At 37.1% G+C, this 22,469-nt stretch overlaps 1 protein-coding gene across 2 annotated transcripts in view; it reads right to left on the bottom strand.

Annotated features, from left to right (window-relative positions):
- SLC2A13 (solute carrier family 2 member 13) overlaps positions 1 to 22,469 on the bottom strand; it is a 142,992-nt gene that overhangs the window by 64,894 nt on the left and 55,629 nt on the right. For both annotated transcript variants that reach the window (XM_017745967.1, XM_017745966.1), the window contains exon 4: positions 12,086 to 12,194. In XM_017745967.1, the coding sequence (XP_017601456.1) occupies positions 12,086 to 12,194 (109 nt within the window). The remainder of the gene's footprint in view (positions 1 to 12,085; positions 12,195 to 22,469) is intronic.

Genomic DNA, 22,469 nt, shown 5'->3' with positions numbered 1-22,469 from the left:
TAACTCTTACTGACAGACTCCAAAGAATCCAATTTACAGAACCAGTTCCTACGCCCTTAAAGTAAAGGTGAATAAACAGATCTAAAGGGCATCATATCTCTTACTCTGCGTTTGAATGGCATCAGTAATGTATTTCACTAAGGTTGTTCATGTTGTTGTATCAGGCAGCACCTAACCAGGTGACCTTTACACTTTAATTTTGTGTCTTCTCAAGATTGATTACATTGTGAGCTTTGAATTGTTTCACATTTCTGTATTCCTTGTCTTTCACCTAGGAAGAAGACACTTCCTTATTGCTACAAATACAGTCCAATATCTGAATAGTATGTGCCCTCTAGGTTTTCCAAAGGGAGCAAACCCACTACACAAAGCCCTCCCCTTACTATTCTATTGTGCTTTATAGAAAAAAAAAATGGTCATTGATTGGTATCTGATTTCCTGCTAGGTCTCAAAATAAATGCTAGAGACAACAAAAATGTACAGTTCAACAGAATGATGCATATTAAACATTAAAAGTTGCATAAAAAAGGAATTTTTACAAGATTATTAGAAATGTTTAACAGAAGTGAAACTGTTGAGACCAAACTGTGCTCCAGGAGCTGTTTAGGCAAATAACACATAAAACAAACAAGCCAGTAGTGCTATTTAGGGAACTTCCTCCAGCGATCATTCATGAATGATTTAAAAACAGCATCACTGCTCTGACTTAATTTCATTACTTGGCTTTACATATGAACAAACTGAATGAGATGCATTTATCCAACTTAACAGCTACACTGTGTACATACACTGTAGTACATACACATACACTAGTGTATGTACTACATGTAAGGCAAAGCCATTTTCACACAATTCTTCCTGCATGGCCCTGCAGTGAAATTAACACTGGATTGGTGACCTGAAAGTTATTACCAAGGCAACAGATAGAAATCAAACAGTGGTATGACTTCACTACAGGCAAAAGAGAGAATAAAAATCAAAAGCAGAAAAATGTGGAAAAAATTCTATTAAATACACAAACACTTCAATAACATCAAGAGAAACATTAGAAAATACTGGTTCGAATATATTTCTTCTTTAAATAAACACTTTTATTTAACTTTTAACAATAAAAACTTTGGTTTTGAGTTACCTCCAAGTGGCAGTCCTTCTTTAAATATGCTTTCACAGCCTGAAGAACTATAGGAACAGATTTTATCACTTACCATTAAGAAAACCACAGTAAGGTAAAACAAAACAAAACAAAGAGTACAATCAGCAAGTCTGTGAGTTGATTTTCAATGTTTTAATACAAATGTCCAACCTTCTGACTGGTTTTCCACTGAAGATTTCATTCATGAAAAACTGGGGGTAAAGTTGTGCACTGGTGCACATCGTCCCTGCTGATCAGGCTACATTAAAAATAAAACATGTTCCAAATGAGAAGATAGATAGCAGGATTTCTAATAACGTAATTTGGTGTGTTAACTCCTATACAGCTCTTTCACTATGTGTTTTTGAACATGTTATAAAAATAAACATTGATTTCCAAATCAAGATATTACAAACCTTTGTATTATTAACAGCCAACACAAAACTTACAGGGAGTTTATTTCTGTGAAAGCATTACACTGAAAAATGCCAATTTATTAAAGGCCTTTAACTTAGGTTTTTGGTTTTTGGGTTTTTTTTTAATTTTACTATCAGTTAATACACAGAAGAATCCTTTTTAATACATCTGCAACATTTTAAAAGTAATTAACCAAACCATCAGCAGATGGGTCCAGACTGTGGCAAATCATTTGCAGCTGTCACACCATGAGGTTTACTTTTATTCATGCTAGTCCATTCTTTAGTATATATTCTTCTAACCAATAACCCAAGATAGACCTCAAAAAAGACAGTAAATAAGAAAAATATTTCATGTGGTCATTCTTCAACTTATTAATTTAAAGGTCCAGATTTGGGGGAAAAAACCCAACAAATAAAAAAAAAAACCCAAACAACACAAAACTCCCACAACTAAGCAGATGTTCAGCACCTGACAAATAAGGAAAACACTAATACTTAAAATATTTATGAAATGAAAAAAAAATCCAGTGCTTCAAAATAGAATGACAGCCTATAGTTAGGAGCCCATTACAATACCTCACATCAGCATCCCGAACCTGCCTCCTCTGCAATTTCAGGTTTTGTCATTGTTTATTTTTTAACCTGATGAAAAATATAATGAAAATAAACATCCACCTCAATATAATTTAATGGGTTTGGCAGTCTAGGATTTTTTAAGTTTTCCTAGGTTTGAGGTGGGAGCTGTGTTTAGTTTTCTACTTTTTTAACAATAAATGGACAGATTATGAGAATTATCAGAAGACGTGGGATATAAAAGTTTAATTTAAAGGAAATTAGTCTTCACTTTTAAACTTACTGCTATTGTATATCTACTAATTTCAACACCAAAACCCTCAACCATGTTATTTCTAATGTTTTCTCTATTGTTGTAACAGTTCAAGCAATTAGAAACTATGATTGTTTCCTACTTCCCTCGTGACACTCAATCTAGTACCTCTAAGCACTGAACTATGTTCCAATAATCATTTTAGATTTTACTTTATTTCATCCCATTAGTCCCATTATAGAGCATCTTGAAATACTTCCTTGATCTTCCAATACTCAAGCCTTTAAAACTCTTATATCTGAATTACCTATCCTTTGATCTCCAACAGGTAGGACAAGGATGTACCTGTAAAAACCATCTTCCAAAAACTCTGGTTAGTTTGATCAACAAGGCAAGCAGCCTAAATAGGATGTATATTTTATAGCTTTAATCTAGTTAACTACTCCATCGTGATTCACTGCTTTGTTTTGCATCGTTTTTTTGCTTTTAAGTGGCATAAAGCTGTGATTTTCCTTTTCTATTTCAAAAGGAGTAAGAACACAAAATGCACAGAGAAATGGCATTAGCAGTGAGAAGCTTCAGCCTGAGAGGTAATCTTGAAGATTGATGTATGGCATTGGCTAAATAACCCAAATTTCAAGTTTTAATTTCTTTGGTTTATGATGAACTACAAATCTATACTTTTAAACTGTCTCTGATAAATTAACTTTTACACTATCAGGTCAGCACAACAGGAGAAAACAGCTTTGTTTTCTTATTTTATTTTTAAATGGAAATTTGTCATAGTGTGGATTTAGTACTAGTGACGCTGACACATAGGTGATTTTTTTAAATACAGATATAGTTTCTTACCTGTATCCTAACTACCCTCTCACAATTATTTCAACTGATAAATTACAGCCTTTGGAGCTAAATCATTAAACCCCTAAGCTGTTCAGGGTTTTGTAGGCCACCCAATAAGCACACACAAGAATATTTAAGAGAAACACTTGAATTTTTTAACAAAAATTCTAAAACATGTGAGTTATCCTTAAAACACAGTAAACAATACATAAACTTTAGCCTTAAAAATGTTCAAGTTCACTGAACTGCTTTCTGGGGCCTACATCCATCTCAGTCACTCAGTCTTGCATTTCGTTGGCTAAGTATAAAACCAAAATGAAGGCTAAGGCCTAACTACTCCTCCTAGTTCTTGCACAGGTGTAGAGCCATATCAGATGCCCAGCAATATGACCCAGCTATTTTCTCTCCCCACTCCTCTCCATGACTCTGAATACCAAGTCACTACTACCTGCACCTGCATCCTGCCTATGGAACAAAGAGCTATTTCTTTTTTCTCAGACCTGCTGCAGTGTTCCTTAACCAACTGATCTTGTGTTGGCTTGTTTGGTTTTAATTCATGGATAAAGCTAGCATCCTGTCATCAACAGATTTATGTTTCAGCCACCTCCTAGCAGATTTACTAAGACACACTCCCCTTACTAGGTGGTACTCCCTTCCCACATCAGTATTTACTAATGACTAAGAATGAACATCATCAGGGCAGGGACCAGAGAAACTGTGGCCAGGCTCCGCCCTGACCTGCACTGACTGGGAGGTGAAGGCAAACGCAGAGTGAAGGGAAAGGATTGGCTCTGCCAATTAACAGCTGCTGTAAATACTGCCCAGGGTTCTTGCTGAGAGCATGTGATGAAAGAGTTTCACATGTTTTGTTAACTACCCAACCACCATCTCAACAAGAACTGCTTCCACCCAGCCTAAGGCTCTGTACTTCAAGCCACACTTTCACCTCCAAATCTGAGTTTGGCCTTGGCCACAGTTCCAAAGCCACTGCTTCTCTCTACAGATTGTGTGATAATTTTTCAAATTAATGGACAGATTTTCACAAACAAACCTAATTGTTCAGTTCAGATTTACCATTTTACTGGGGGAAAAATAATTAAAATTTAATCATCATCATCATCATCTATGTTCCAGGCCTTGGAAAAAATACTGTATAAGCTGGTTTCTACACAATAAACCTGTATCCAATATATACAACTTGGTGACCACCAGATGTTTGAAGTTGGGGTTTTTTTAATATATTTTATTTTCAATGCACTCTTTAAAAGAAACAAGTTCAGCTGTGATAACAGAACACTGCCTATGGAAAAGTGGTTGCTGAACACACAAAATTTTCAAAAAACTGAGTTAGGGGGTTTAATTTTCCTTTTCAAGTACTATGAAACTGATACAGGCAGTTTCCATAAATTCTCATTCAGAATGTTTTACAGTGATGAATATGAAAGGATTTTGCTTATTAACTACAATTTATTCCTCTCAAGAGCTGTTACAAGTTAATCACATTATTTCTGTATAGCACATACAACAGAGACGGTGTAACAGGAGACTTGGCTCACCTACTGTGTTTGACTAGACTAGTCAAACTGTTTTGTTTGGTTCTGTTTAGTTGTTCTTCCAAAAATATCTGCAGTCTATATAAAAAGCACCTATATGCCACTGAAGTGTTTTACATGATGAGTTTGCACACAGTACTACCTAAAATATCTTGCAATACGAAGGAAGGCTAAAATGGTAAAATAAGGGGTCACTTCTCAAAAAAAAAGTTATTGAAAGATTTTATGAAAACCTAATAAAAAAATCTCTAATGGATTATTATCTGAAAAGCAAATGGACATGGCAACACAGAGGTTAGTTTTGTTTTATTAAACATCTCCTAAAGCCTAAGAGGAAAATGTAAAAATTAAAAGTAAGCTATAAACTGGACAGTTTACCCACAAGAAAATACTGAATGATGAAAACCTAACCAGGCAGCAACCTTAATGTTATGGAGTCATCAGAGAAATCAGACTTGTCAATTACCAAATCTTCTCAATTATCCTGACAATACTACAAAGTTTGTATCTGGAAAGAATATTATTGTAACAGTCCCACCTTCAGTCAGACTTAAAGCCCAGCTGGGTCTGAGAATACTCAAGAAAAACTGAGGCAACAAGTTACTGGCCATCCAAAAATAAATGCCACATGGCAGTCTGCTTGGGAGTTACTGTGCCCAATTTGAATTTAAATCAAGAGTACAATAAAAAATATTCTCCTTCAGCAACTGCTGGGCAACTTGGATGACATTTAGCATTGTGTCAGCTTAGGGTTTTGTTTTGTTTGTTGGGGGGTTTTTGTTTGGTTGGTTTTTTTAAATACAGTATGCTACTTTCCAGATTTTGTTTTAAAATGCACAGCCAGAAAATACAATAGAAACCTATACAACATTAAAATGCTTGAATACAAATCACAAGAAAAATGTGAATCACCATTACTTTTTGCCAGTGGAACTTCTGTTTACAGATCTCAACAACTATTTTCCAATATCCAAATCAACAACCAATGCTCTAGGAAAATCTCATTTCAATGACCAGCTTATTCATTATAAATCTGTCATAACCTGTAAACACATTCAGCCATTAATTATAGATCTCTATATGGCTGCTGATGCTGAAAGAGTAGAGAACGTTGCTACTACTTGGGCTGTAATTCACAAAAGTAGGTACTTATTCAATGATCTTCAAAAAATGAAAAATTTATCGGCAGTCAGATATGTCAGATATTGCCCTATGTTCCCTATTCAATATTTCATTTCAAAGAAGTTAAAGAACTGGAATTTAAAGACAAGTTTCTGAGTCTTGCCTTTCACCAGCCCTCTGGGGATTCAGCTGCACACCCATGTTAAGCAGAAGTACCAAGAGCTTGGTTCTGAGGCTACAGCTGAGGTGCTCATGGGTTTCAGCTCTGCAATTGCTGCACAACAGACCTGGAGATTAAACTTGCCAAGAAATGTGCTTTGCTTCCATTAAACTCCTCTCTAGCCTCTATTAAACTCCAGAAGTATCCTGGCTTCTTCTTAGTCCCACTCCTATTTTCTTTCATTCTCTCATTTACATTCAATACAATATTTTTTCACTAATTGTTTTAATATTCTTAACCTATCTTCAAACCTTCAAGTTCTACTTGTTACATAACCTCCTCTTGTCCTCTTTTGTATTTTTCTTCTTTTATCCAGCTTCTTTTTTCTCTCTCATTATTCTGAGCTTTTTTCCTTCTCCATATAGTATTTTATTGCCCTCCCTATTTCTTGCCAGCTGAAAAAACATGCTTCTTTTTATCACCCTTTTTTTGGTTCTTTTATTTGCTTGCATAAATTAAAAAAGCAAGACTGTTAGAGCTCAAAAGCATCTGAGGAAAAATCCAAACCCCAATACATTTTATATGTGGATTCACTTACTTTTTAGGAGATGCAAAGATATCTCAGAAATAAAAAACTATTTTATTAAATAGTAATAACAGATCATATACACCTGCAAATAACTTATCAAAAATGCTGAAGGCCATATGCTCTCCCTGTTGACACATTATACCACTTTCCTGTTGCAGAAAGATTTTTTAACACAATGTGAAAAGATAATGGCAAATTACAATATCAGCACCACATCAAACTTAGTGTTTCAACTGCAGAACGAAGTATTTTGTTTGGCTTTCATCAAGTCCACTTAAAGTTTTGTGAGAGTAAGAATAATCAAGATGATACAGCTGTCTCTTCAGTCTTATCTCAGATTTATAGTCTTGAGGGCACAGGCAGTCCTTGAGAACAGACAACAAACCTCTCAAAGAGCAGCAGAATCTCCAGTGCAGGTCATACCACCTATGTGCAATTCTGACAAGACAATACTGAACTCCCTCCAATTAAGGCTAAATTACTGCCTAGTATTCAAGATAACTTGGGATTTTTTCCAAATCCTTCCTTCCCCATGTTTTGGAGGTCTTTTTACTGCCACGAGTCTGCACATTACTGGAAATGTTTTCAGAAGTCCTGTTCTGCAGGAACATGAGCATAGACATAAAACATCCATTGATGGTTTTCACTATACAATGTGAAATAGTTCAAATCCTTCAAGTCCCCTCCTCTTCTGCCCAACCCCCCAAAAATGGAACATCTTCCTTTTTTAAACTTTTTTTTTCCCCCTAAGAAACTGATAGGAAAAATTAATTTCAAGTTTTATCTCAAAATGGTCCTCTTCCCCCAAGTTTTAACTATGGGCCACTTTGGGCTTGAAAATATCTTAACACCACTGTTTAAACCAAATTCTGGCATATATTACTATTAAAAAGCTAATTTGTAGTAACTGCTCCCCTGGAATATAACTTCCTTCACAAGGCCTTTCTCAGTCTCCTGTCAGCCAGATTTGGGCTCCAAGCTTGAAACAGTGAGCTTCTGTTTTCGAGATGAGAAAACACTAGAATGATAAGAAACTGAGAAGTTAAACCATTTCAGACCTGCTCACACCAGTGTGAGAGATGTTTGTCTAAAATTGTATGACTTTATCTTTAACAGGTCAGTTAATCTGGCAAAAGCCAGGACAAAAAGGAAACATTTGATCTGCGTCAGGCACTCCATCAAACAGCAGCGATGCTCTCCATCAAACCCTTGTTCTTAGGGGAAAAGAAGGAATCAAAGCAATAGGTCACTGAGCTTTACTCCTTTGCTGACTAAATTTATCATGCTAGAATTTGTTCCTGTGACAGTCACAATCTCCTTAGCCTATTTTTACATTTTGCTTCTCTTTTAGATCCACCTCCTCAATGCAGAGGTTGCTCCACATACTGTTCTCACCAATTCAGTAACATCCTGTTCGTGATGAGTTTCTGGTTCCTCACAGCTGGATGTTATACACATACATGGCTGATTCAAATATGATGTGAAACTTTCTCTGTGCAAAAACCAGACCAGTTTATTGCATAATGAGAAGGGCTGAGCACAGCCCTCAACAATTCTCACAATTCTTCTGGTTTTCCTTTCCCCATCTCCAACTACACGTGAACTTCATTGCTCTCATTGGCTTCTTCACCACTGATATCCAGTTTTTAACCAGAAAATTTATACCAGATTACTGAATTATTAAGCATGGAAGCTCTAGATTTTTACTGCCATCTCCATGTGCTTCTTGCAGGTATTTTTTTGCTTTTTAGCATCTCTTCTTCTACTGGGTACACTCAGTGACTGTTTTTAGACCCCTGCAAAATTCTTCTAATACCCATAATTTTGATTCAAGCTTTTCTTTTCTAAAATTGGCAAGTTACTCAGTAACGCATACACAAATTGCAGAAGTATTAAATCATTCCACTATTGTGTTGTTCTTTATATTTTCATGTCCCTTTGCGATTTGGTTATGGGGGTTTAAATGAGCTTTTCAGACACACAAAAATGTACTCCGATGGCCTCACTTTCTTACAGTAAACCACAAGATTTTAAGAATTATTTTATAGCAGAAAGAGTGGAAAACCTCAAGACATAAGATTATGGCAAGTCAGGGCCCATCATAGATGCTGCCACGTTGAGTTAACTGGTCAGAGGGCAACCAGAGGCTAAATTCTCTGCCACGGAAAGCCAGGCAACTGCAAGTTGGAGTCATCGGCCTCTTCTTCTATGGCCTAGAAAGGGCCAATAAACAAGGATTTACAGTAGCACCAAAGGTACAGTGAACATCCAGTGTCAAAATACTCTTCATGACTGTTTTTGAGAAACCACTGAAGGGAAGTCCACGCAATACTAGACCCTCCAACCATAACCAATGCCTGCTTGCCTGCCGCAAGAGAACAGCAATCCCAGAATGACACAACTGAACATTATGAAGAGAAAACTAGTGCTTAGAGAGTAAATACAATCTGACAGCTCCTTAAGGTACCATCTGATTACAACATTAATAAGCAATCACCAACTTCTATATAAGCAAACCATCAACAGACAGCTGCTTACTTGCATTTGAAAAATGTCCTTTCACAGGAGAATGTTTGTCTTGCATACCTGATCACTAAAAATTTAGTTATACTGGAATATTAAAAGAGACTGGATCTTGCAAATGGTTTACAATCCAGTCCTTTAACAGCAGTGCCTTCATGTGTTTATTATAGGCATTTTATTATTTTAAAGCTAAGATTCAACTGTGTTTTATAGTTGTAATTCTGTCCTCCTACACATCCACAAGCAAATTAGGTCAATTCCAAACTATTTGTAAAACCTCCTACATACAAAGGAGTTTGAGATTTTAAAACATAGTAAGTTTAAAATAAACAAAGTCAACCTACCAGTGTCATAAGCCATGTGAACTGTTAATTTTTCATCCTAACCTAATAAGCGTCCTAAAGTAGTAAGAACCAAATTGTGAGAATGACTGTCCTTGGCCAGAGATTGCATGCACACCACATTTCATAACATTTTAATAATGTTTATTATGTAAGTTTCCCTAATTAACTTCTAAACATATTTCTACATTTGGCATCTGTAACATCCTGTGGCAATGAGCTCCAATACGTAATTATGTGTTGCATGAAAAAATGCTTATTTTAAACCTACTGCTGGGTAAGAGCTAGGAGTCATCAAAAACGTGTTAGAAGAAATGATGAATAATCATGCCCTCCCCATCCTCTCCATAACATTAGTAGCTTTATATACTTCTTGGATTTCTTCTGACCTCATTTCTTTTCCAAGCTGCAGAGTTCTAATCATCCTGCTCAAACAGAGGTATCTCTTTCCCCACACATAACCTGGTTTGTTCTTATTAAATGAATGGACATCTGCAACTGTTTGTACTATTCCAGATTGGCCATGGATGTCGTCATGATGTTTGTACAGAACGACAATGCAACTGGAAGCACTCTTTTTTGAGTAGTAACAATTTAGACTGTCATGCATGTTAGTTACCCAGTTCCCTCCTGCAGGCATTATTGAATAACACTGTATAGTTAATGCACTTGCCATTCCACTGATTTGTTATCCTGCATTATCTTCCCACAACTCTTCATGTTCACAGATTTGGGGGATCTTTATATTGTGAATGCTGTATGAATACAAGCTGTTATTTTGTTACTTAGCCGCTTTCACAGATTTATTAAAGCGGCAAAGATCTTCATATAGATCCTTGTAGGAGTCTATTCTTGGTTTGTGATAACTGATCTTCTATTCTCATCCTTATCCTTGTAGGAGTCTATTCTTGGTTTGTGATAAAAGGATGAGAATAGAAGATCAGTTATTTTCCTATCTTAAATAGTTATATACCTGACAGGACTTCTCACTTACTTTTGTGACTGTATGATTCTTCCAGAAACTTTGGCTGCAGCTGTCATGGTTGCTTAGGATAGTTAGTTCATGTGGGATTTACAGCTCTAACATGACCATGAACTCACATCCAAGCTAGCTACCATCTGTATACAACAATCATGTTGGCTCTTCTTCGTCATTTTATATTCTACATGTACATGTTCATTTTTCATATTTATAAACACACATCTTATTTGATTCTATGAAGTTTTAATTAATTTTTATAAAGACAGAAATAGAACTTTCTGGGCTGTAGCTTCATGTAAATTATGCTACATTTCCAAATTCAGTAATTATGTATGCAATTTACTCCAGACCTGTTGAGTGTACGCTGATTAATTTGGTATTTTTTCATTTTAATCAGCAAAGTTCTTCCCATAATACTTGAGCATCAAGCAGACCACCTGAGACATGTTAAGTAAGCTCTAGTGCAAAAAGCTTCATATACCCTCTATAATTAACACAAATGCAAAAAGAGTCTTTGTGAGATTTGGTGCTAAACACTTATCTCCTGCTAGTGTACTCCCAACATCTTGATCCCTACTGGGCCTGGAGGCTACTGGGTCTGTTGTTTCTGTTGTGTCTGAAGAATTTATCAAAGCTCTTTCTGGGCCTGTCTTCTGGCTTTCATACATAACTTACCGGTTTTGTGTCCAAGTGTTTCCCACATTGGGTTACAATTTCTACTTTATGAAGTCTTTGTTTACCTGTTGCAGATTTCCCTCCTCTGCAGTTTAGTAATACTGAGTCTGGGGGACTTTTTCTTCCAGTATGACAGATGGTAGTGTTTACTCTAACATTTAATATGGCAGCTCTTGATACCACTAAAAGCCTTATCTTTTTAGCTGCTCCTTTTAACAATTTCCTAAAAAGCATGCTCCCTTAGGCATAGTTTTCTCTGTAAAATGTTATGACAACATATTTTATATTTGCTCTTAAAACAATACGGCAACCATATTCATTATGATTAGTCCTGTAGGGCAGCCCAACAATAATTTCATCTTAAACAAGGTTCTGCACATTGCACATTTGTCAAGAACTATTCCTGTTGTGAGCTGACAGCTTGTCAGAAAACCCAATACATCATTCTTCACTTCCACATTTACTGAGTCTTCATACACATAATAAAACCATGTAAAAGCAGGAAATGTTTCTTCCTCAGCATCCTTTAGCACTTCACAGTAATGTTCCACCTCATTAACATGGTTAGTCTAACCCTCATCTTATTGTGATCTATTTGCACACAAATTCAAACCATAAATGTGCTTTCTTGTCCAGACATACACAGCTTTGACCATAAACCCTAACACAATAATGCATCTCGCAGAATACAGTTTGCATTCTCATGTCTATATAAATGTTTACCCCTATACTAACATCTTCTTGTATCAATTTTCTGTGATGCCAAATGTGTCAACATCTGGATTTCAAACCAGCATTCCAGCTCTCAAACTCAATTTTTCACCCTTCAGACTTTGTCCAGAAGACCATCTATAACTGCTAATGGTCTAATTGATTTTTTTCTAACACTTTATAAAAAGAAGCAATTGGGAAATACATACATGACGGTGTTAATCCCTGACAGTTGTTGAAACATTTGCAGACCACAACCCACAATTAAGGCTCTTCGAGTTGGAGGGTATGTTAGCATTCTGCAGATCACAGGTCCAGCTTAAAAAAAAAACAAGACAACAACAAAAGAATACATAATAGTTCTTAAGTGATCGCTATCAAGACAATGTTGCCAGGCATAGCAGACTTTGCACCTTAGTTTCAAACAAACTTGGATAATTTCAATCATTTTGGAACAATTTGGTCATTTCAGTTCTGCATTTCTGCACTGTACTACAAAGAGGATTTTCAGGAAGCCCAAGCAAAAAAATGAAACCATTTTTCTACAGTATCTACTACTGGTGTCAAACATACAGCTCTCCTTATATCATACTAACAGATTGCACATCAGCTGCAACTGAATGTACTCAAAAGTTACCACAAAATATCACTGTTGTTTCCTTTCTAAAAGCTTCCATTGTTATTGGGAGGTTATTTCAGAAATGCTACTACTCACTGCTCAGATCTGGATATTGGAGATAAAGTTTTCTCCTTAGTCTCCAAAAGACCTGATTTCCACAAATCAGTTGCAAGTGCGGGTACTTTGAAGATACAGGATAGATCTACTCTGCACAGCTCTAAGACCAGCAGAGGGAGCAGAAATTAATTACATTTATTCCATACCTTTGGTAGCAACAGCATGAGGCTGCATTTAAGATGCAGAACACAGTTTATCAATGAAGAAAAAAACACACGAAAATTTCTGGCTAACAGAGAAAGTTTTATTCTCTAAGACTTTCAAAGTATCCTCTTAAAAAAAAAAAAGGAGTACAGAAAGCTATGGGATAATAGGCAAAAATTCAAAATCCATAACTCCAGTATTTACTTGAACTTGTCTCTGCCCAGAGTAGTGCTTTTAGCTCTTCTTCACCAGTATACTCTGGTGAAAAATTCTGTGCTTTATACATATTGTCACATCTAGTATATTCACTCAGAACATCTAATCACAATACGAATAAGCCAAAACAGTTGCCATCAAAGGAAAAAGAAAAAGAGACAGGTAAAGAGGGTCTACACTTTTGTATTTTCAAAGTCTTTCCTGAACATACAGAAAATATTTTAAGTACTGATTCAGTAAAAAAGCCTATATGAGTCTGTTAGTAAAGCAATTCACATGCAGAATTTCAGCTTCAGAAAGCTGGCAAGCTATGAAGAGTTTCAAGAGTTGGACTCAAAAAGGGGGTTTACATAACATTCTCTTCATTGAAAGATAATCAGACCTGCCTAAGAAAAACCTATTTTCATTTAAAATTACGGTATTTCTAATTCATATCTCAATTGTATCATCATTTAACTTCCTTTCTTTAATACTAATAGCAGAATACAGCCTGACAAATTTTCTAGCTGGTTTCCAAGTAACTCTAACATTCCGACAGTACACAGTCCCACATGTCCTGCCACTTAGCTACATCATTACCTCGAAAAGTCTCCAACGAAAATCAAGTGACAGAAAAAGTCAATCTATAGATCTCGTAAGATAGTCTCAGGCAAGACACATGCCATCATTGGGCTGACAAAGGTTCCATACTCAAAGTCAGTGGAAAAACAACAAAGCCAGCACTTGCTGCTAGCTAGGAGGAGTCCAGAGTTCAAATTTCACAAATAAAAAAGTTTTACTAATAAATGTACCCACAAAGTTTAACTCTCAAACAACAGCCCTAAGGTTCTCAGACTCTGCGCCACACCTGAGCATGGAGGCTTTGGACTTAAAAACCTTATCTGGCAACTGATTCTGCAGCATCTGCTGTAAAGCCAGGCTGCTGAACAGCTATGAGAGATCTTCTATTCTTCATAAATTTTGTATAAGGTCCTTAACTGAGTTCAAAATCTCTGTATCTTCAAGGGACATTTTAGACAACCTACATCTTGAAGTCCACTGTCAATGATCCTGCTCATTGAATAAGCTGGAACTCTACAGCAGGGACTGTTAGGAAAGGAGGCAGAAATGTCCTAAGGAACTGATGCAAGGTTTTTAATAATTCCTGATCCACTCAGCTATTTGATAGAAGTTTATAAAACTTTATTCACAATATGGCATTGTACAAAACAATTGGGAATAAGGCACTAAATGAACAGTGAGAAATTAAAGCAGCTGTTCTCAGACAATGGTTTGCAACTCAGAAGGAGTCGTGACGTCTCAACAAAACTCCATCACACGAATCAGTTTGTGCATCTGAAGCGCAGCCATGCAGAAATTTTAAAACTACATAGTGAAATTTAGACCTTTATGTCAGAAATTTACACTTTAGACCTTTAGAACATTCAGTGAGCTAAATTCAGTAAGTACTTGGAGTTTTTCAGATTTCTGATTAATTGTATCAGAAAAATTATGCTAAAAATTATCATACTCATTCAAGTCAGTGTTTAAAAAGTTTCACTCCAAATATGCACCATGGCAACCACCACATATCAATAGGCATACACAAAATTAAAGGATTTTCTTTCATAAAATTCACAGCCTTCAGGTTTACAAACCAATAAACAGAATGAAAGAAATAAAGAAACTGCTAATCTCTATATTAAAGGAGCTTACAAACTCAACTATAAAGCCCAAAGGACTTTGACTGTGAGCTGACTGGTTTTAAAACAGGAAATGAGTGTGAAACTTTTTATTAAAACTATCTAGCTCTGAAACTAGCTATACTGTATTTGCATTTTCTTATCAGCAATCCTTCAATCCATATTGTTGAGTTAATACGTTAACATGTTCTTAAAAATAAACAACTCTAGCCAAAATATGGATTTTTAAGAACAGAAAATGAGTTTAAAGTAAAAAATGAAAACCAAAACAAGTTTTCAGAATTAAATACATTTTTCTTCTGAAAATAAATCTGAAAAATAAAATGGTACTTCAGTAGATTCTGATAACCCTTAAATATGCTGTTAGTTATGACAATAGATGAACAATAAAACCATTACACCTTTAAAAAATGGAACAACTTAATTGCTCATAGAACTAGAGGGAAACACAATTTAAACATATATCACAGAAAAAAAAGTATTTTGCAATTTTTACAAAGGACAAAAAAGGTATTTATCGCCAAAATGACAATTTTTTTTAGTGATACTTCTGCCTTAATTTTTGTTGTTTTCTTCTTATCTAAGAGATTTAGACATATTCCTGCATCAGAATCACTTCATTGGAACTTGAAAAAACACCAATATGTTTGTTTTCCTTCTTCTAATCTATGAAAAAAAATTAAGTCAGAACTATGAGACCTCCTAATGTCTTGATGAATTTAATGAGAATAGATCTGGTTGGACTTTTTGTGCTGTTGTTTCTGATAATTACTTTAACTGAAGTAAATTTCTTTAACACAATGTTTACAAGGGTTCAAAACATGCTACGGTAAAGGGCAGCTGGAGCTTGCTCTATGCAAAATGACAACACAAGATAAAGAGCAATGGAAAAACAAGGATACTGCTGAAGGTGACATTACTTGAAGTGGTGATACACAAAGTGGATTGCTGTGATCCAAGTAGATATTTTGTAGCTTAATCTAAACTGTCTACCAAAATAGACATTCACCCTTATAAGCAAAAAGCAAAAGTAGAATTTGGAAGTTTGGCTTCACATCCAAAAAAAACTTATTAGGTTACACTGTGCTAAACAGGGGAGGAGAAGCTGTTCTTGTAAAAACATTACTTCTGAAAGTGAAACAGTTCTCCAAACATTACATTTTATGACTGGTTATCTGAAACTTTTAATGCCAGCTTCCTATATTTTAGCAGTTATCCTTGTTACTAGGCATAACCCACAAGTTAGGCTCAGAAATTATTAATCACCTGATAAGGCATTTTGATTTTCATCTGTATGAGCAAAAGGGATTGTATGGCAATCATAGGAGCTTGGGTATGATCCACAACCAACTAAAAGATGAGCTAATTTTCAAAGGCAACATAACAAAACCCCTAGCTCTAAAAGGAGTATATAATGGAAGCTAAAAAGCAGAAAAATGGGTATTAATGAAGTCTTAATACCTCCTTCCAAAAATAAACTGCATTTCCTTCCAGGGAAATGAAAATTTTGTAGGATAGACATAAAGCCAACCTAAAAATCCCACAGCAAATGAAGGCAGACATCTGGTGCTTGGAAAATTTGTGATTCCCCATCTCTCAAATTATTAGTAGAATAACTGGACAAATTTCACAGCCAGGAAACTATGGTTAGAGACTGGGCTCTGCCAAAGTCATTTGCAGGTTCAAACATTCTCTTGCCAGCTAATCTAGGTAACAGCTTGTAGCAACAGCTTAAAACCATATAGGGCTCCTGCCAGCAATTTGTGCTCTTGCGTAGAGGATTGTTTCCAAAAAGGCAGGTTTAGCCAAGCAACAGGACAGTCACTTATCAGTTTAGCATCAATTGAGCTCAAGATTCAGATTAGTTTTCTGGATCTTTCTTGTTCTAATGCCCTCTCTTCCACTCAGATAAATCTTCAAGGAACTGGTCTTCAGCAGGGGCCAAAAAAGAAAGTTTGGGCTGGTGATCTCAGTAACAGAGGACACCCATGGGAAGCATTTCTGTTTTTCCTTTCCTTACAAAATGACAGCTTCTAGTACAGCTTTCTCTGCATCACCTGCAGAACTTTTCCTGAAGAATCTTCCTTCACCTAGGACTCCTCCCCTAAAGCACTACTATTTCCTGTGTATGAATAATGTACTAAAACAAGCATCCTTTTCCTCCCCTTGCCTATTATATGATTATTTTCTTAAAGTATCAACTTCATTCATTTTTCCTTTCTGTAAAATTTAACAAATCAAATGAAAATAGAATCAGCTTTAAGATCAAAACTGCATTAATTATCCTGTGAAGATACGAAACAATTTTACTTAAGTACCATGCTCTTCCTCACCATCTTATAATCTTTCCAGTAACACTGGAAGAACTACTCCCAGCACTAGAAGAAACTTCCTACCTCATATAGTTTCTTAACCCTTTGAGAAAGCTTGAGATTTTTTTCCTTTTTTTTTTTACAGCACAGATCCCCATCACCCAAGAAGGAAAAAAGACTGTCAGCTTGCCTAACAGCTGAGTCTTAGCATTTTTCAGCTTTCTACAGCAAAAACATCAAATGGTATGCATACAGACTGGAGGAAGTATTCATTGGGAACAGCCCTGCCAAGAAGGACTCTGGGATTCTCCTGGATGAAAAGCTGGATGTGACCTGGCAATATGTGCACACAGCCCAGAAAGCCAAAGGTGTCCCGGGCTGCATCCAAAGTAGCGTGGGCAGCAGGGAGAAGGAGGGGATTCTGCCTTTCCACTCTACCCTCATGAGACCCCACCTGAAGTGTTGTATCCAGCTCTGGGGTCCCCAGCACAAGACAAATACTGAAGCACAGCAGGTCCAAAAGAGCAGGATGGCACTAAGATGATCAGAGCTGGAGCACCTCTCCTGCAGACAGGCAAAGAGAGATGGGGTTGTTCAGCCTAGAGAAGAGACAACTCTGGGGAGATGTTATTGCAATCTTTCAGTATCTAAAAGCTTATAAAAAAAGAGGGAGAGGGATTTTTTGCATGAGCACATAGCGATAGGACTAGGAGGAATGGTTTTAAACTACAAGGGGAGACATTGAGATTAGATACTAGGAAGAAATATTTTACTGTGAGGGTGGTCAGACACTGGAATGGGGTGACCAGAGAAGGTGTGGATGCCCCATCCCTGGAAATGTGCAAGGCCAGGTTGGATGGGGCTTTGAGCAACCTGGTCTAGTGAAGATTCCCTGCCAGTGGCAGAGGGGGTGGAACTAAATGATCTTTAAAGCTCCTTCCAACTCAAACCATTCTATGATTCTATTCTAACCAGACAGCCTGCTCTAAAAGCAAATAAAAGCTAATTAGACATAACCACTTAGATTCTAGAGAATTAAGTAGTGCAAGGAGGTTTTCCATGCCTAGATGAACTGGAAGGGGGTTTTTATTTGCTCGGGAAACCTGGTTTTCAAATAAATGGTCTCTCCAAAAAATCTTTTTAATCCACACATTGTGAAAAGAAATCCTAGTAAGATTTTTTTTGTTTTGACACCAAGTTGAGTTGGTATTTGGGAGTTCTGAAAACAAAGACATTTTCTTTTATCTGTAAAAGGAAAAAAATTTTCTTTGATACCACATTCTTTGATATAAAGCTTTGGTGATGGAAAATCTGTATGACTGAGAACTTGCACAAAGGCAGCAGCAGTTAATAACACCTCTGAATAGGACAAGAAGCAGCGGCAAGTAAGGAAGCAAAAAAAAAAGGAGTGCATTTTGGCTCTGTATGACTTGTTCTCTATAGAAAACAGAATCTGCTGTAATGAAGTCCTTTAAAACCAGAGAAACCACAACAAAACAGACAACAAAGAGTGGCCATTTACATGATGCCAGAGAGAGTTAAGTAGCCACAATGACCAACTAGAATCTGCACTGGGGAAAAGGGACCCCACAGTAATACCTTCAGACCTGTGGAGTCAGGGAATGAGCGAGGGGGAGGTTTCCCTGTTTCATTGACATGAAAACTGGGCTGGGGACAGAGAAAATCACAAAGAAATTGTGATTTCTTTCTAGCTGTAGAAAGTACCTTAGAAATAATGCAACAGGTACTAGGGCAGACTTGTGCATACCTGAAGCCTACAAATCAGTATTTTTTTTCAGGGCCTGCTCCAGAACTGCCTTACATAGGAAACAGTTACGTGACCCTCACTTAAAGCTGCAGAAAGCAGAGGAGGAAAGATAAGATGATGTAGGAGCATTACGCAGGCACAACCAAAATAAGCCAAGTGTTGCAACAGGCTGAGGAGCTTTCCACCCCTCTCTCTCATCAAGTAGTGAAGTGCAGGGCAGAACATTTAGCAATCTGGAATTAGAAGGCTTTTTTCTTTCATTTTAAGTTGAGGAAAGGGACTTAATGGAAAACAGCAGTCAAGGCAGTTTCAGGAGTGCTATTTTTTGGGGGTGTGTGTTGCTGCTGCTGTTCTTTTTCAATTAAAAGAGCACTAAAAAACCTGATGACTCAAGAGTTCCCTCCCAGTCGGTAGTCTACTCTCAAGCTGATCTTCCCAGCTGTTACTGTATTAACACCTATATAGATATTGTATTTTATTTTCTGGACAACACACTTCAAGCCTTACATTTTTTGCAATTTGTTTCTGCCAAAAATCTTGGTTTAGTGATATAATTTTACTCCCTCTCTCCCTTGTTTCAAAATGAAACATCTTTATTTCTGCCCTAAGCCAGTAGTTTAACAGTAAAAACATATTCCTCTTCTTGCCCTTCAAAAGAATGAGACACAGGAACCTATTCCCACAAGAGAAGGGGAAAAAAGGAAAATTTAATAGAACTGAAAAAGGAACTTGGAGGTCAATGAAAGTCTCCATGGAAATTTATGAATACAATCAGTTGTCCACTCATTTTTTGCTTTATTAATAGCACATTTAGCTTAGAACATCTCCTTAAAAATGTTTAAAGAACCCAATTTATCTAGGGGCCTAAAAAATTCCTCTCACATTTTAAAAATCAGATGCCATTAGCATAAGAGCTTCATTAAAAATAAAAGGAAAAAGTTAAAATAGAGATGAGGTCCACATTTAAACAGACTATAAAAACCTGCTTTGACATCAATATAATTTTAGCACAGCTCGGCTGGATTCCAAAATCCAGAGAGAAGAAAAATCAAAAGGTCACTATAGGTTAAAGTGCTTTAACTTTGGCTGCCTAAGAACAAGACAGCACCATCAATGGATATATAGTTGACAGCCCAGCAAAACAGCGTGTAGCTAAAAATAGTACGTCTTAAGAAACTGCTTCAACTTTCTTATTTTAAGGGAAGCATTTGAACATGAGCACAAAGTTGAGTTTCACTGAAGACAGAATGACAGATACACACCCAAATATTTCACCAAACTGCAGCCTAAGTCACACCTTATCTCAAGGTACTAGCTAATTCACTACGTTTCAGTATTAACCATCTTTTATCAGAAACACAAAGAGCTCTAAGGCAACCATTATCACTCAGTATGTTTTTCAAAAGAGAAGGCCAACCACATCCTGGTAGGAGGAGCAGGAGCACTGTCAGCAGGTCAGGGAACTATTTCTTCCTCCCTACCCAGCAGCTGCAAGCCCCACAGCAGGAGCAGCACATCACAGTGCCGCCTGAGCCTGGAACGGAACCACCAAGGTGGATGGGCTGGAGCACGCGACATACAAGCAGGTGCTGAATCAACTGGGATTGTTCCACTTCAAAAGAGAAGGTAAAGGGGAAAGACTCTGCTGCCTACAGATACCAAGCGGAGGGGCAAGGAGAAAACAGACCCAGGCTCCTCAGAGGTGTGCAAGGGTAGAACAAAAGGCAACAGGTAAGTTGGGATGCAGAAAATTTGGACTAGGTGTGAAGTCTGTTTATTTTGTACCATGGAAATGAACAAATACAGAAAGAGAGACAGGTCACAGTCAAAAACTTCACTGATAAAGTTCTGCACAACCTGCTCTAATTTATTCTGTTTTGACTAGAGATTGGATTAGAGAACCTTCAGCGGTCATCCACAAGATTCTTACATGAAACATACAGCATTCTTAAGATCTGTGATGGTACTAGTTATTACAACCAGTACTAACGAAAAAGCCAGTTTGGCACTTTCCATGGTTATCTTAAACAACAGTGACTGAAAAGCATCCTTACATACAAATCCTGTAAAACTCAGCCATCTCCATACTGCCAAGAGCTGATGTACTCCTTTTTGCAATTTCAGTACTAGGCTTCATTAATCAAGAACCTGTCAGTCATACTTGACTGACAGCTTTTACTCTGAATTTATAAGCTCTGCAGAAGATACAGATCAATATTGAAAACAGAAAGTGTAGAATACTAAACTGACGACTTCCATGACTGGTATGAAATACGACAAAGAAATAAAGGAGAGCTTATTTCATCTTTTCAATATATAAAAGGGGCTTATGAGATAGATGGGGAGAGACACTGTACCAGTGCCTGCAGTGAAAGGACAAGAGGTAATGGTTTTAAACTAAAAGAGGGTAAATTCTATTGGATATAAGAAATAAATTGTTTACTATTAGGGTGGTGAGGCACCGGAACAGGCTGCCCAGAAAAGCTGTGGATAATCCATCCCTGGAAGTTTTCAAGGACAGGTTGGATGTGGGGTTGAACAATCTGGTCTAGTGGAAGGTGTCCTTGCCTATGGCAGGGGTTTGGAACTTGACCATCTCTAAAGGTCCCTTTCAACCCAAACCATTCTATGATTGTTAAGTGCTGTACAGAGGAAGTTCTGGTCCCCTTTCTCACCCTCATCTCAAAAGGAGGAATACGGTAGAAATAGAGAAAGATCATTAATAAACACTCCATAACAGACAGTTCGAGGTCTCTCATGTACTATGGAATAAATCTGCAAGCAATCTTCATGTAAGGCAAACTCTCACATGAAGTGGAAAGCTTTTTCACCATTTTCAGCATAATGAAGACAGAATGGCATTGCATAAATGCCATGTTTATTAGAAGTTTCCTTACAAGTCTAAAATATTTTAAAAGGCACTTCTTTAAAGAGCTGCTGGAAGTCCAGCAGAGTGTAAGATAATGCTCAATCTATTTCCCCAATTAAGTATGCACTACAAGGTACACGCATGCAGGGCAAAGGCCTTTTCATTGCTTCTCTGCAGCGTCACAGACCTAGCAGATAGAAAGGAAGATCATAAAGACTGTATTATATTATTTAGAGATTTGAAACCCATTTTTCAAGAAGATACAGGAATTCTGAGACATTTCCTCATAATTTCAGTGAAGCAGATTTTTATGCTGCTTTTAAACCCTTTTCGAGTTAAGCATTATCTAAAAGAAATTAAGACTACCTGAAGTCAAACATGGTGCAGACAAACTTCAAACAACGCTTTTCAACATCCCAGTTTAGGAAGCAGTATGACCGTGTGCATCTCAGCAAGTAAGGCAGTGCAGTAGCAGGGATCACCAGGTCAAAGTTGTTTGAAGCTGAGGCCCCTAGAGGTCCATGACATATCATTTGTAGGTCTTATGCCTAACTAGATTTAGCCCAGTCCCCTAAGCAGAACATTGCCACACATGGACTATTAGAAGCTGCCCTGAGGCTCCATCATTGATTTAAACCTTCACATCTCCAAAAGAGTCCAAGCACATTGAATGAATCCCTGGAGCACACAGACCTGTGGTTTAACATCCCCCAAAGGAAGTTACTCCATGGGCACTGACAGCACTTTTTGATCTGATCAAAAAGTATGTGGGGATGACAATAGGAGATGAGAACAGACCCACTGCAGAGCTATGCTGCTGCTCACAGCCAAAATGCTAACGCAGATGCAGTCAATGCATCTTCTAC

The sequence above is a fragment of the Corvus brachyrhynchos genome, unplaced genomic scaffold, assembly GCF_000691975.1.
Source record: "Corvus brachyrhynchos isolate BGI_N302 unplaced genomic scaffold, ASM69197v1 scaffold239, whole genome shotgun sequence".
NCBI lineage: Eukaryota > Metazoa > Chordata > Aves > Passeriformes > Corvidae > Corvus > Corvus brachyrhynchos.
This window is presented reverse-complemented; position numbering and strand designations above follow the sequence as displayed.